General features: G+C 32.1%; 3 protein-coding genes across 3 annotated transcripts in view; 1 reads left to right on the top strand and 2 right to left on the bottom strand.

Moving 5' to 3' along the window:
• LOC139867097 (patatin-like protein 2) overlaps positions 1-930 on the bottom strand; it is a 29,015-nt gene extending 28,085 nt beyond the window's left edge. Inside the window, exons 1-2 of the mRNA XM_071855423.1 lie at positions 615-930; positions 348-529 (exon numbers count right to left, since the gene is read on the bottom strand). Of these exons, the coding sequence (XP_071711524.1) occupies positions 348-529; positions 615-830 (398 nt within the window). The 5' untranslated portion in view covers positions 831-930. The remainder of the gene's footprint in view (positions 1-347; positions 530-614) is intronic.
• Positions 931-2,823: 1,893 nt separating this feature from the next.
• Positions 2,824-5,713, top strand: LOC139868757 (patatin-like protein 2). Its single transcript, XM_071857099.1, has 6 exons — positions 2,824-3,012; positions 3,089-3,270; positions 4,121-4,313; positions 4,420-4,581; positions 4,665-4,967; positions 5,489-5,713. The coding sequence occupies exons 1-6, from the start codon at positions 2,824-2,826 to the stop codon at positions 5,711-5,713; spliced, it is 1,254 nt and encodes a 417-aa protein (XP_071713200.1).
• A 324-nt stretch (positions 5,714-6,037) lies between these two features.
• Positions 6,038-10,063, bottom strand: LOC139867070 (peptidyl-prolyl cis-trans isomerase CYP40-like). The gene is made up of 10 exons (XM_071855397.1): positions 9,810-10,063; positions 8,350-8,850; positions 8,114-8,201; positions 7,954-8,006; positions 7,401-7,505; positions 6,755-6,830; positions 6,607-6,644; positions 6,448-6,517; positions 6,303-6,377; positions 6,038-6,176 (listed from the first exon to the last, which is right to left on the bottom strand). The coding sequence occupies exons 1-8, from the start codon at positions 9,978-9,980 to the stop codon at positions 6,464-6,466; spliced, it is 1,086 nt and encodes a 361-aa protein (XP_071711498.1). The 5' UTR covers positions 9,981-10,063; the 3' UTR covers positions 6,038-6,176; positions 6,303-6,377; positions 6,448-6,463.
• Between the last annotated feature and the right edge of the window lie 3,001 nt (positions 10,064-13,064).

Raw genomic sequence — 13,064 nt, 5'->3', positions numbered from 1 at the left:
GTCAACACTCATAAATTAATTAGAAATTAAATTAATATATACCGGTAGGCAAAGTCGATCAATATATGATTCCAAAACATGCCTTATGCACTGTTGCAGTCTAATAATTGTAAGCAATGCGACAATTTACATTCACATGCTTGTATCCTTCTTACATATGATCCTTATTATCTTTCACAGTACAGCCTCACATTTTTTTACTATTTGTAACATTCATCATTTGTTACATAAACATAAACATTGAACAATAAATTTTGGTTGTACAAAAAGAAAAAAATATATATGATACTAATCATTAATCTACTAACAAAAGGAGTGAAATTGAATAATTGATCGATTAATCTTACCTTATCCGAGGAAAGATTTTAGGTGCGTGATAAAAGTAGAATTGTTTAATATCTTCGGCAGAGTATCGCGGCCGATTATCATCACCAGGAACCGCAAGCATTGTTGTCATTAACCCTCCAGTACTCGTACCCGCAATTACATCAAAATAATCGGATATACGTGCATTGGGTCCATCTATTTCCTGTGCCAAAAAATATATTAGAATTTTAGTTAATTTTATTATATATGTTCATGTAGACCTGTACATGATAATAGAGTGTACGTACCTGAAGTTTGGATTCGAGAAATGAAAGTAATGTGGCGGGAATAATGCCACGAACTCCACCACCGTCAATACTAAGAATAGTGACGATGCTGGTTTTGGATAATGCGGTTGTGGCACAGTTGACCGTGAATAGTTGAAAGGCTAAGTTCGTTATTATAAGTGAAACGATCACGAAATTAGCCTTGGAAATGATTATAGAGGAGGAATTTGTGTTCATTTTTTAGATTTGGATAGGAAAATATATACTTTTAAGAAATGATTAAATCAATGAATAAGAGGGGATGAGGGAAGGAAGAAGTGTGTGAACTCATAAGGTAGTTCTCAAAGATGACACTCCAAGAGCTTGGTACAGAAGGGGGGGGGGGGGGGGGGGGGTTGTTTGGTCATAGTGAAGCCGGATTTTCGTTTGTGTCGAAAAATAATACTCCGTACTTAGATATATCAAGTCATAAAAATGAAACAAACAAAGTATGATCAAGTACAAACATAAAAGATCAAATTACTTTCTAACACAAATGCCTCATATAAAATTGGTGTAAATACATAAAATAGTTGAAAAAACTATTTTAATAGTAGATAATAAGAAATTGTGATACATAATCACCTTTAGTAATCTTCAAAAAATAATGATAATAATAAAATAAAAAATAAAATAAGATTTAAGTTAAATTGGTGTAAATTTTACTTGTTGCCAACATACATGAATAATATGGATCAAATTTATTTGATAAGCCCAACTAGATATTACATGTAGCGTTACAACCCATTTTTTCTTGCTGACTATAAGTCTCAAATAAATTTTGAATGAAATACATAGTATTGTATGACTGTCACAACCCATTTCAATGATTTCAAATTACATAGTAAATAATACAGAGAAGTAAAAATAGTTGAAAAAACTATTAAGGACAAGTCTCAAACATGAGACTACTTTTTTAATTAAATTTAGGGCTCAACCAAGTGATTATGATGACTAATACTTATCTATTTTACATGTAAATGTATTTATATCTATTGATTTTTTAGTGGGGTTACATGACTCTACGAGTTTGTACCTAGACTTCATCAATGGGTTAGGTTCAAATGGTGACTAATAAAAGTTGAAACCCACAAAATATAATGTAAGATTAATCGATCAATTATTCAATTTCACTCCTTTTGTTAGTAGATTAATGATTAGTATCATATATATTTTTCATCACGCAAATAACATAATGTTCATCTATGTTCACAAACAAAAGTTGAAACCCACAAAATACACTTGTGAACGGAAAAATATAAATTTAATTTTAAATGTAACTTCACATTTTTATAATGATAACATATAAAAAATAGATGTAATCAAAGTTTTTTATTATTAATGTAATATTATTCTATTTATCAAATATAATGTTAATTTTAATTTAATTAATGTGATGTTTAGTTTTAATGGAAGTTGTTTTGTATAATTTTATGTTTTGATATATAATTTTATTTATTTTAAAAGAAATATGAAGTAAATGATAATAAGTCTCAGAAAACTTTATTTCCTTAGTTATCAAATGTTAATAGTGTGTAGTTTTTTTCTTTTTACAAATTAGACTTGGACAGTTCTACTTTCACATTTTAACGAAACTTGTGATTATTTTTATTAAAAGTGATGATTCTTACCCCATCAATTTTTCTTCATACATCGCTAAATATGCTTTAAGGTGTTATGCTGTTACAACATCATAATACATATTTGGTGGTGTATGAACAAAATTAGTGATTAAAGATCACTTCCTATTGCTAATCTAAAAAAAATCACTTCCTATTCATTAAAATTCTGCTTGTGAGTGTCGTCTATTGAGTTTATTTTCTCCTTTTTACAAATATACAAGAGCAAATAAAATTCAGATGTGAATGATAATTACATAAAAGTGCCATAAGAATCCATCTAATTAAGTTCTATGGTCCTCCTAATTTTTCTCCATTCTATTGCCTTGACCAACCTTCAATTTATTTAAAATGAGGCCCAAAATACTTAATCTTGGTTACCTCCTTAATTTAACAATGCTAGAACATGACTTTTGTAAAATATCATATGTCAACATAAAGGTTTCTTAACATTTAGTAGAAACTAGTTGCATATGATTAAATTAAGTCATTTCCATCTTGATAATCTCATTATTTAATTAAGATTCATCTTTGTAAATTTTTTCTTCATACATGGTGTTTCAACCCAATCAATGAATAACATCAATCTTGTAATAATCGTTACAATTATAATTGTGACCGCGACAACCCTACCTTTTACGACATGTGCACCTACTAATGTAGGCGAGGCGAATTTTGTCACTGTTCTTAGCATCGATGGTGGTGGGGTTCGTGGTATTATTCCCGGCACCATTGTTGCATTTCTTGAATCTAAACTTCAGGTAAATTTATTTGAAGTACGCGTAAAATATATTTTCTGGTAAAATTTTACACAAGCAACATGTTCTTTTGGGGTAGGAAATAGATGGACCAAATGCACGAGTTGCGGATTATTTTGATGTAATAGCCGGAACAAGTACAGGTGGATTAATGACAACAATGCTTGCAGCTCCTAATGACAAAAATCGTCCAATGTACGCTGCAAAAGACATTCCTGCATTTTACCATCAACATGCTCCTAGGATCTTTCCTGTGTTGAGGTAAAATATGGATGATTTCCAACAACAATATGATCTTGATTAGATATATAAAAAAAGGATTTATGCTCTTCGTTGAATCAAATACAGATTTTGGAGTGATGAGACGAATAGTTATGAAACTATTCCTCCTGAACTTGAAGCTTGCAAATTGGGGTATTGTCCTCAAACAACTTTTGTAATTCATGTTAACAGAGATGTTTGGATGTGCGTTATGAAAATAATTATTTGAAAAATCTTATAATCGATTTTTAAATAATTTTCAACATTAAATCAGAATCATCTTTAAGTTCAATTGCCTATTTTGGTTGTTTATATGATCAAAATTTGTTAATTACTCAGACTGTTGATATTTTATAAAAAAAACTTCAAAGATTAGAAGCACATCCAAACACTATCTGATGCAACATGCTTTATGATTGTTGATTATGTGATTATAAGTATTGTTATCATGTAATTGGGTTTCAAAATGCACATCCAAAACCCTCGAGTTTTATTTTACACATACTATGTTCAATGCCAAATCATATAAAAAGATATTGTATTGTAATTGTACCTACTTTTTATTTAAGGTACAAACTTATTTTCTTATAAAACTTAATCAGAATATCATATGTTGATGTCTGCAAAACTGCAATAACACAATGTTTATACATTAAAACAGCATTCAAGTAGTACTATACTACTATTAGGTTAGTTTCGGGTTGATATAATTTTAAAACTATTTATCAATGTTTTCCTACACCTTCTCAAGCAATATCAACATCTCATCAGATTCAGATCCTATATACATCTATACTAACATTACATTAACCAAATGCTATTTATCTAACATTTTTTGATATTTTTGTAGTCGGAACAAATTCATGAATTCTGTAACGCACGCATTTGGTGGAGTCGCGGGGCCAAAATACGATGGAAAGTACATCCGATCATTAGTAAAGATGCTATTAAGAAACCTCACTATTAAACAGACATTAACTGATGTTGTTATACCTGCTTTCGATATCAAACGTCTTCAACCTATCATATTCTCCTCTGCTCAGGTAACCATTAGTCAAACTTCTGTATTTTACAGATAAAATTGTGCAGTTGAATGCAAAAAAAATGTTTATTTTTTATGGAATCGTAACAAGATATTTTTTGGTTTAGGCGAAAGTAGCTCCTTATAAAGATGCACTTTTAGCAGATGTATGCATCAGTACCTCTGCAGCTCCTACGTTTTTCCCACCATACTATTTCGAGACTAAAAACGTTGATGGTACTAAGTACACTTTTGATCTAATCGATGGTGGAGTCGCAGCAAACAATCCGGTAATTAAAATAAACAGTACTTGTGATTAAGTTATTTTTATGATCTTAACAAACAAATTATTTTTTGAATTTGACAATGGCAGACACTAGTGGCTCTTACACATATAAATAAAGAGGCATTGATGGGAAATTACAAGTTCTCGGGGCCAGAAAACATCGATGGAAAACGAATGCTAGTGCTTTCGCTAGGAACTGGTATGCAGAAAGTAAACGAAGTTTATACAGCGCAAAAGGCTTCGAGATGGGGTTTGCTCAACTGGATTTTTCAAAATGGTACGGCCCCGATCATTCAGATCTATCATGATGCGAGCTCAGATATAGTCGACATTCATGTGTCAACCCTTTTCCAAGCCCTGAGAGTCGAAAAGAACTATTTGCGAATACAGGTAACTCTAAACCAACTGTTTTATAGTTAAAAATAGTGGATACTGTTAGGCCAATTTTAATGCAACTGTGTGATTTTTTCGTCACATGAGGTGGAATCTCACTTAACACCTATATGACGCCCCTGTCACCCCTGACGCTTAAGGGGCGTTAGTCAAAAAATCCGAAAGAAAAATAGTAGCTGTCAGGGGATGTATAGACCAATCAAATTTCAGCATTAATATTTATATATTTATTTAATATATTTTATATTTAACTACCAATAATATTTTACATCATTCATCACAAATTTAACATTCAAATATAACACTCCATTAAAAAACTTCACTTCTTGACATTACCACGTCACTAAAAAGTACATCACCTGCCTGTGACGTCACATGCAGAGTTAAAAATGGTCTTAGTCTATTATGATACTGAAAAAAAAAGTGCTAGGTGTTGTCGTTTCAGGGAAGTCAAACGACCAAATTTAGGTGAGATTTAGTATACAAGGGTAATGATTTTTTTTTATATATAAATGTAGGAAGAAAACTTAACAGGAGATCAAGCTGAGATGGATATTTCAACACCTGAGAATATGAAGATTTTGGAGGATATTGGAAAAAGATTGTTGGAGAAAAAAGTGTCGAGGTTGAACATCGAGACAGGCAAATATGAACCAGTCGAAAGTGAAGGAACGAACGCTGATGCTCTAACGCATTTTGCCACTTTACTTTGTGCAGAACGTAAACGTCGACATTCAACTTAGATGCTTGGTCTGTATAGTATGTACATAGCTACTGTGGTACCCAAAAATCGGTTGTTACTATTCAACTTTTTTTCTTTTTGGTTTTGGCAGGTAGTTGGGTACGATGTGTATATTGTTGTAATGGTTAAACAGATGTATTATGTAGTAGCTTGCTCTATATGAGAGAACATTGTCCATAACAAATTAATTTAACATAGATTTATCATTATGTTAGAAATGGGTCCACTACTTGTGATTATGCAATTAAGAGGCCAGGTCAACAGGCGAAAGAGACTAAACATAACTATAAAGAAGAGGAAATAATTCATTCAAAATAATCCATCAATAAGTCATCGCCCATGCAATATAACGTCGATGTTTTGATATATAGTGAATGTATGAAATTAAGCAATTTAGATTTCAAAGTTTGCAGAACAAAATTTTACCAAGCTTTATGTTCTTGCCATTTTAATATCTCCAAAGCCTGAAGAGAATGGAAATACAAAAAAAATAAAAAATAAAAATAAAAAAAAAAGGCAAGTCAGATGTTTTTTTTTAAATGTAAAAGCTAACATATTGAATGTGAATACTTTGAAGTTTGAAGCAATACCCTGTTGTATCTTTAATGTGAAGCATGTTCTTGAATAGTCAACTTGAGGTTTACGCGAACTAGAATAAAAGAAACCTAGAAATGCATTATAGCAAAGTGGTTAGACGATAACTTTTTTATTCATGGTTAATAGAGTTGGTCAAACCTTTTATATCCGTAATCTACTGGAACATTCTCGCAAATGCTTTCTTTTCTTGGTCACGTCGATCAGCAATCTGCATTAACATTCAAAAATAAGACACATTTACTAAAAACGTGTTTAAAAAATCAAACTCCGAAGAAGAATTCAAATCTAAGCACTAGCCTTCTTTTTTGCAGCAGCTAGCTCCTTCTTTATACCACCTGAGAAAACAATTTGAGAAATTTCAAGCAATGAAACAGAGTATTACATTATAGATATGTGAGCAAGATGTATTTATAACAAGACTGATGAATAAACAGATTTAACCAACCATCGTTAGGTTCCAAGATCAATGCTTTCTTGAAACTTTCGACTGCAGAATCGATGTCGTTGAGTGCCATACTAGCCTGGTTAAACCCAAAACAAGTGCAATGAATCAGCATTGCAAAAAACTAACAGTTTAATATATAAAACTCAGTATCCATCTGATATTGGTCCAGCAGCAGCATGGTAAACAGAAAAATCTTTAAACCGTCAAAGTTTATAAAATTACAGTACATCAGTAATGACTGACAAAATAATACGGAGTACCACTTTCATGCCAAGTTATAACTGTCTTAACTTTTATGGTAAAACCATATCACCTTAGAAGCTCATACATAACTATAACATAAAAGTTATATCGAAATAAATAAGCTTGAATAGGTGCAGCAGTTCAGACATATCAGACGACCAAAGATATACAAAAAAGTTGACAAATGCTTCTACAGAACAATAAGAAGAATATGAATGATATTACTAAATTATTTTCAAGATAAATTCAACATCAACACCAAGCCAATTTAAATATGCAACCAAAACAGATAAGTTTACCACATTATGTTTCATATTATAAAGATAAGATGACAAAATCAGTGAAGTTCATATCCAATGATGCTAATACTTAATATTGAGGACAGATACAGTTGGTTACCAACCTGGCCTTGACGAAACAGAGCTTTCACATTATTGTCAGTTTCACGAAGTGCAAAGTCTGCATCCAATAATGCTCCTTTCAGGTCTCCCAGCTTCAGTTTGCAAGCCTAAAGTAGCCATTTATTATCAGCAATGAGAACCACAAGTTAACATACATGTAACAACATACAATATATAAAAAAAATTTACATCTGATTCAAAACGTCAAATTATGAAGTACATTCCCACATAAAGAGCTTTATGCAAGAAAAAGGTGATTGTTTCTATCAGACCTAACACAAAATGACAAAGGCTAGAGGTACATATACGATGGGGCCATTGACCTATACAAGCCAGGAGACGTATACAAGCTTTTCAGTATAAACTCTACAACTATTGAAAGACCCGATCGTGTGAATCCAACACAGAATATGACAAACTATGGCAGTCAAAGATCGACATCATGGTTAGTTAAAAGAATTATAATGATTATTAAAAATCATGTGTTAGAAATTATTTTCTTGTACAAACTGATGAGACAGATGATCTGTTAAGAAAAAGTCGATGGTAACTTACAGAACTGTTTGTATAAATTTGAGACTTTGTCTTCCTTAGAGACTCTGTTTTTCCTGTAAAAACACGAGGACGGTTATATCAAATTAATATTAAACACATATGACCAATTGACCAATCAAGTAAACCAAAGAAATATCTCATTGTATTCTTAAACACCTACCTTCATCAATATCTTCCTTCTCCCAGCAGATATCCAAGTAACGAAGAGCTTTCCGGTACTTTCTAAGAGCACATTTGTAATCTTGTTTCTGCATAATTCAACAACAATTAAAAAAAAAAAAAAACATTGAATAGTACACAAAAATCATTTGCAAATGCACAAGTAATTTTTAGTCCTCATTAACTTCAACTATTTCCATTTCAGGGATCGAGAATTTGAGTAAAAATAGCTATTACCTTAAACTGTTCATTCCCATAGGCTTTAATTGCATCAACAGCAGTCATCCACCAAGCGATATCCTCTGGCTTAACATCAAGATCAAGCGGCCAATCAGGATACGAGTCGCCATCCTTGAAAAAGTCACACACCCCATCATCTGCACCTTCTAGAAGCTCCCCACAATCTTCTATAATGACATCAAAATCGGGTAAATCGTTTTCTCCAGTAGTAGTATGTTCAACCGAACGAACTACTCCCATTCCTTTGATAACCCTGCCAAATACGACATGTTTCCCATCTAGATGAGGGGTGCGTGTTGTAGTGATGAAAAATTGGGATCCATTAGTATTTGGACCAGAATTAGCCATGGATAACATTCCTTTTCTTTCATGTTTCAACTCGAAATTCTCATCTTCAAATTTTAAGCCGTAGATTGATTCTCCTCCGGTGCCATTTCGAGCAGATATATCACCACCTTGTATCATGAAACCTTTGATAACGCGATGAAAACAAGAGCCCTGCAAGAAATTAATCAAACAATGTGAAAGATGTTCCAAAATATTTCAGGGGAGCTAGAAACAAAACCAAAAGGAATCGACAAATAACGAACACATGTTAAATGATAAATCAACAGAAAGGTTAGACACGGGCATGGCTCTTCCATACTCATATCTAACGGCCCAATTCCTATTGTAGATCAACCATACAAAGCCAACTTTATGCTTAGTTAAATACTTTTGACCAGACTAGAAGCCACTAAAATTAGTTATCATTTCATCCAACTTGCTTGAATAATCTTCCCCAATATTATCGTCGTCCATTAATTAATGAACACATAAACAAAGACTCATGCAGGAATATCAAAACAGCACAACCAAAGCTGAAATCAAGGGCGAAAATATGTGGGGGCAGCGTGGGGTGCCCGCCCTCAATGGATTTGTAATTTTCAATTTTTGAATTTTCGATTTTGACCCGAGTGGATTTTTTTTGCCCAAGAGCCTCCGTATTTTGCCCAAAAGCCTCCGTATTTTGCCCAAAAGCCTCAGTATTTTGCTCCAAAAATCCATATTTTGTCCAAACAAATTGCTGAGCTTTTATAAAAATTCCGCACTTGGTGAAAAAAATTTCTGTTTCCACCACCGGCTGCAATTCATGATACACTTAACAGAACTCACAACTTTTATAACCACGTTTACAAAAAAGCTAGCTAAAAACTCCTAAACAAAGAAGTTCAAAAGCAGTCTTGGCCAAACACACGTCTAACACATTTAAGGCACATACATGAAAAAAAAAAAAAAAAAAAAAAAACTCATTAATTTCTAAATAATTAACACATAACATAACAAACATAAACAGTAACTATTAAAATAACAAACTCAATCAACAACCAATCAAATAAACATAAACAATCAGACTATAAAAGCTTACAAAATCAAAATAAAATATGAACAATAGATACAATCGAGATATAATATACCTTCAAATGAAGCGGAACACCGGTATTAGGGCCAATCCCTTTTTCACCAGTACAAAGAGCCCTAAAATTTTCAGCAGTTTTAGGAACAACATCTTTATATAATTCAATCACTAACCTACCTTCAAGTTCACCTCCGATACTTATATCTAAATAAACCCGTGGATTCGCCATTTTTATTTTTATTTTATATGATTTGGCTTGAAGAATAAGAAACCCTAAAACCCTAACTCTGTTGTGCCCGCTATTTATTTTGAAACTTGTGTAGGGAGTGACGCTAATATACGCAGGGTATATTTACTGCTTTGTTTTGAAAGGGTAGGATCTGATGTGTGACAGACTAGGGGGTGGCGGTGTTTGGAGATAATTTGGACGGGTGGATGTGGTTTTGAAAAAATGATCGGACGGTTGAGATGTAAAGTGGGGAAAATAAAAGACATTCGAAAATAAAGACGGTAGAATATAGGTGAAGGTGACAGGGACGTGACCCTCGTGTGGGTGAGCGAGTGGGTGTGACCCAACATGTGATACGGAGTGTCGGGCTTTGTTGGGCCTACACCTCACATGACTTTTCCACTGGAAATTAACCATCTTCATCCCTAAAAACTTTAATTTGAGAATGTTTTTTTACCTTCCACTAGGGGTGAAGCGGTGAAATCTTTTTTAGACTATTGCCATCGATTAAGCCGTCGAGCCGCTCTTAGCTGAGCCCACGAGAGCGCCGATATCAATCTCAATGCTCTCCCTCACCCTCGGTCCAAATCAAGCCTCTCACTCTCGTCAAATCATATCTACACACAATTGAGGATGAAAGTTAGTCACATTTTTAGTATTTTCAAACAGATACATTTTTATTCAAACTGATATATTGTTTTTCACTAACATAATCACACACACAAAATTACTCATTCTCAAAATCACTCATTCTCATCTTAATACACAAACGACTTCCAACTTCTCAACTCAAAAATCAAAACACACACTTCACTCGCTGAAAAATGTTGACTCATCCGCCGATCATTGTCTTATTCGACGTGTATTTCTGTAATGAAAATAAAGTATACAATTATATGCGTGCTTGAAAGCTTTGCTCGAAGAAATTGACGTTCGCGTCTTTGATTTACAGGACTTGTTAGCATTTTTTAAAGAAAAGGTTTCGTTCGACCGCATTGATGTGTTGTATTGTGAAGATGCATGTGTTTTGGAATTGTCCGTTATGTACCTTTGTACGGACGAACAATGGTATGGTATAAAAGAAACGGTCAATCGGTGTTCAAATCAAAATTCTCCTTAATTAGTTTTGGAAGACAAAAAAACTTTGAGTTGGCGTTACATCGACAAAAATGGAAGAGATGAACTAGATGAACCTGCTTGGCCTTTTTACGATACTGATGATCGTTATTATACGGATTCCGACTAAGAAACTGTTTGTGTACATGTTAAGTCGATTCCCTGGATTAGTATTTTATATAACCTTATTTTTATTATTTTATGTATGTGTATATTTAATTAATGTAATTTTATTTTTGATATAATCGTATTTTATATATTATTTTTATTTATGTTTTAATACACAAAATAATAATAATAATAATATGAAATTAAAATGTGGGGTCATGTGATGGGAATGAAATATGTCACGGTTGATAGTGGTTGTGAATGGTCTTATGCCTACTTGATTATTTTTATGCCTACCGGATAATTTTGACATTTATTACGGAGCGTTAAATTTAGCAATAAGTGTCACTTAATAATAACTGAAAAAATATATTAAATTATCATACTTAGAGGTTGTTTACTTTTTTCCTATATTAAATTATGTTTCTTTTTACCTCTTCACGGGAATGACTGTCTGATTATATGTCTCTTAAAAACAAACTAATTTTCAGATTAAGTGATAAATAAAAACAATTTTACTTACTTAATTAATAGATGTAGATGAATAAAGAAACAGTAAATATGTTTACCCAAATCAATGGTGAGAATATAATTAAAAGTAATCATCTAATGATTAAAATTAAATACGTATACATAATTATGACTTTTTCATATATATAGTTAGATTAGATTAGAAGATTAGATATATGATTTATCAACTAGTGAAATGACCCGTGAAATTACGGGTTTGTTTAAACGAAACAGTTTAATGATGTGTTTTAGGTATTAAGTGAACGTAAATGCTAAAGTTATTTAGTTTAATGACCCGTGGAACCACAGAGTCCGACTAAGAAACTCGTTAGCTGAACATTTCATCAAATACCTAAATGCATATTAAACAATCCACATCCAATCACAAGAGATAATATTGTTTGTCATTTTATTTTTTTAAAAAGTGTAAATTATAAATATAAATTTAGAATTGGTTTCCTTCTGCCTAGCTTTTATACCTTCTCGTACTCAATTCAAAATAATTAATTAAAATAATTCAAAATTATTTAATTTTAATAATTATTAATAAGATTTAATAATAATAATAATTAATTAATCAGATTTAATTTTAATTCAAAATTATTTAGATTAATGACATCACTCACCATGGCTAGATTTTTTTCTTTTTGTTTTTTAATTTTTTTAACAAAGGAATTAGTCTAATAATGACATCATCATTATAGGATTTTAATAGAAACTATAGATGTATATTTGTATCCAACTCTCTGTAACGACCCGACAAAATTGATAATGCTAAAAACGAACATATATTTCATAGCATTATCCTTCAAGAAAGACAAGCTTTTAGTTGAAATTGTTCTATTTACAAGTGATATTCGTTTAAATAATAAAAGGTGAAGACAAAAGACAGATTCGACGAATTAAAGACGCAAATGACCAAAACTCTAAAAATTACAAAGTACAATCCAAGAGGTTCAATTTATTGATGAGAAACGTCTAGAAATTACAAGAGTACGAGCCGCGAAACGCAAAGTACAAGATATTAAATAGTACGCAAGGACGTTCGAAAATCCGGAACCGAGACATGAACCAACTATCAACGCGCGACGCAACGGACCAAAAATTACATGTCAACTACGCACATGAATATAATATAATATATATATAATTATATAAAATTATATAAAATTATATATATTATATTATATTATTTTTAAACTGTCGGCAAACAAGAAAATAAAGTGAAATGAGCTGTCCTAGGCGGCCATGCGATCGTATGGCCATGTAGCTGGTCAGGTTCTATAAATTGAAAATTTCGGACGAGTTTATGTACACCAATATATATCCATCTATCATCATACTCTCTCA

The sequence above is a fragment of the Rutidosis leptorrhynchoides genome, chromosome 9 (genome assembly GCF_046630445.1).
Source record: "Rutidosis leptorrhynchoides isolate AG116_Rl617_1_P2 chromosome 9, CSIRO_AGI_Rlap_v1, whole genome shotgun sequence".
In the NCBI taxonomy this organism is placed as follows: domain Eukaryota; kingdom Viridiplantae; phylum Streptophyta; class Magnoliopsida; order Asterales; family Asteraceae; genus Rutidosis; species Rutidosis leptorrhynchoides.
This window is presented reverse-complemented; position numbering and strand designations above follow the sequence as displayed.

Coding starts and splice junctions, on each gene's coding strand:
- LOC139868757 (XM_071857099.1), top strand. CDS start 2,824: ATGAATAACATCAATCTTGTAATAATCGTTACAATTATAATTGTGACC. Junction 3,013..3,088: donor TTCTTGAATCTAAACTTCAG/GTAAATTTATTT, acceptor CTTTTGGGGTAG/GAAATAGATGGACCAAATGC. Junction 4,582..4,664: donor GAGTCGCAGCAAACAATCCG/GTAATTAAAATA, acceptor TGACAATGGCAG/ACACTAGTGGCTCTTACACA.
- LOC139867070 (XM_071855397.1), bottom strand. CDS start 9,980: ATGGCGAATCCACGGGTTTATTTAGATATAAGTATCGGAGGTGAACTT. Junction 8,202..8,349: donor ATGGGAATGAACAGTTTAAG/GTAATAGCTATT, acceptor TGAATTATGCAG/AAACAAGATTACAAATGTGC. Junction 6,831..7,400: donor CTCTGTTTCGTCAAGGCCAG/GTTGGTAACCAA, acceptor GGGTTTAACCAG/GCTAGTATGGCACTCAACGA.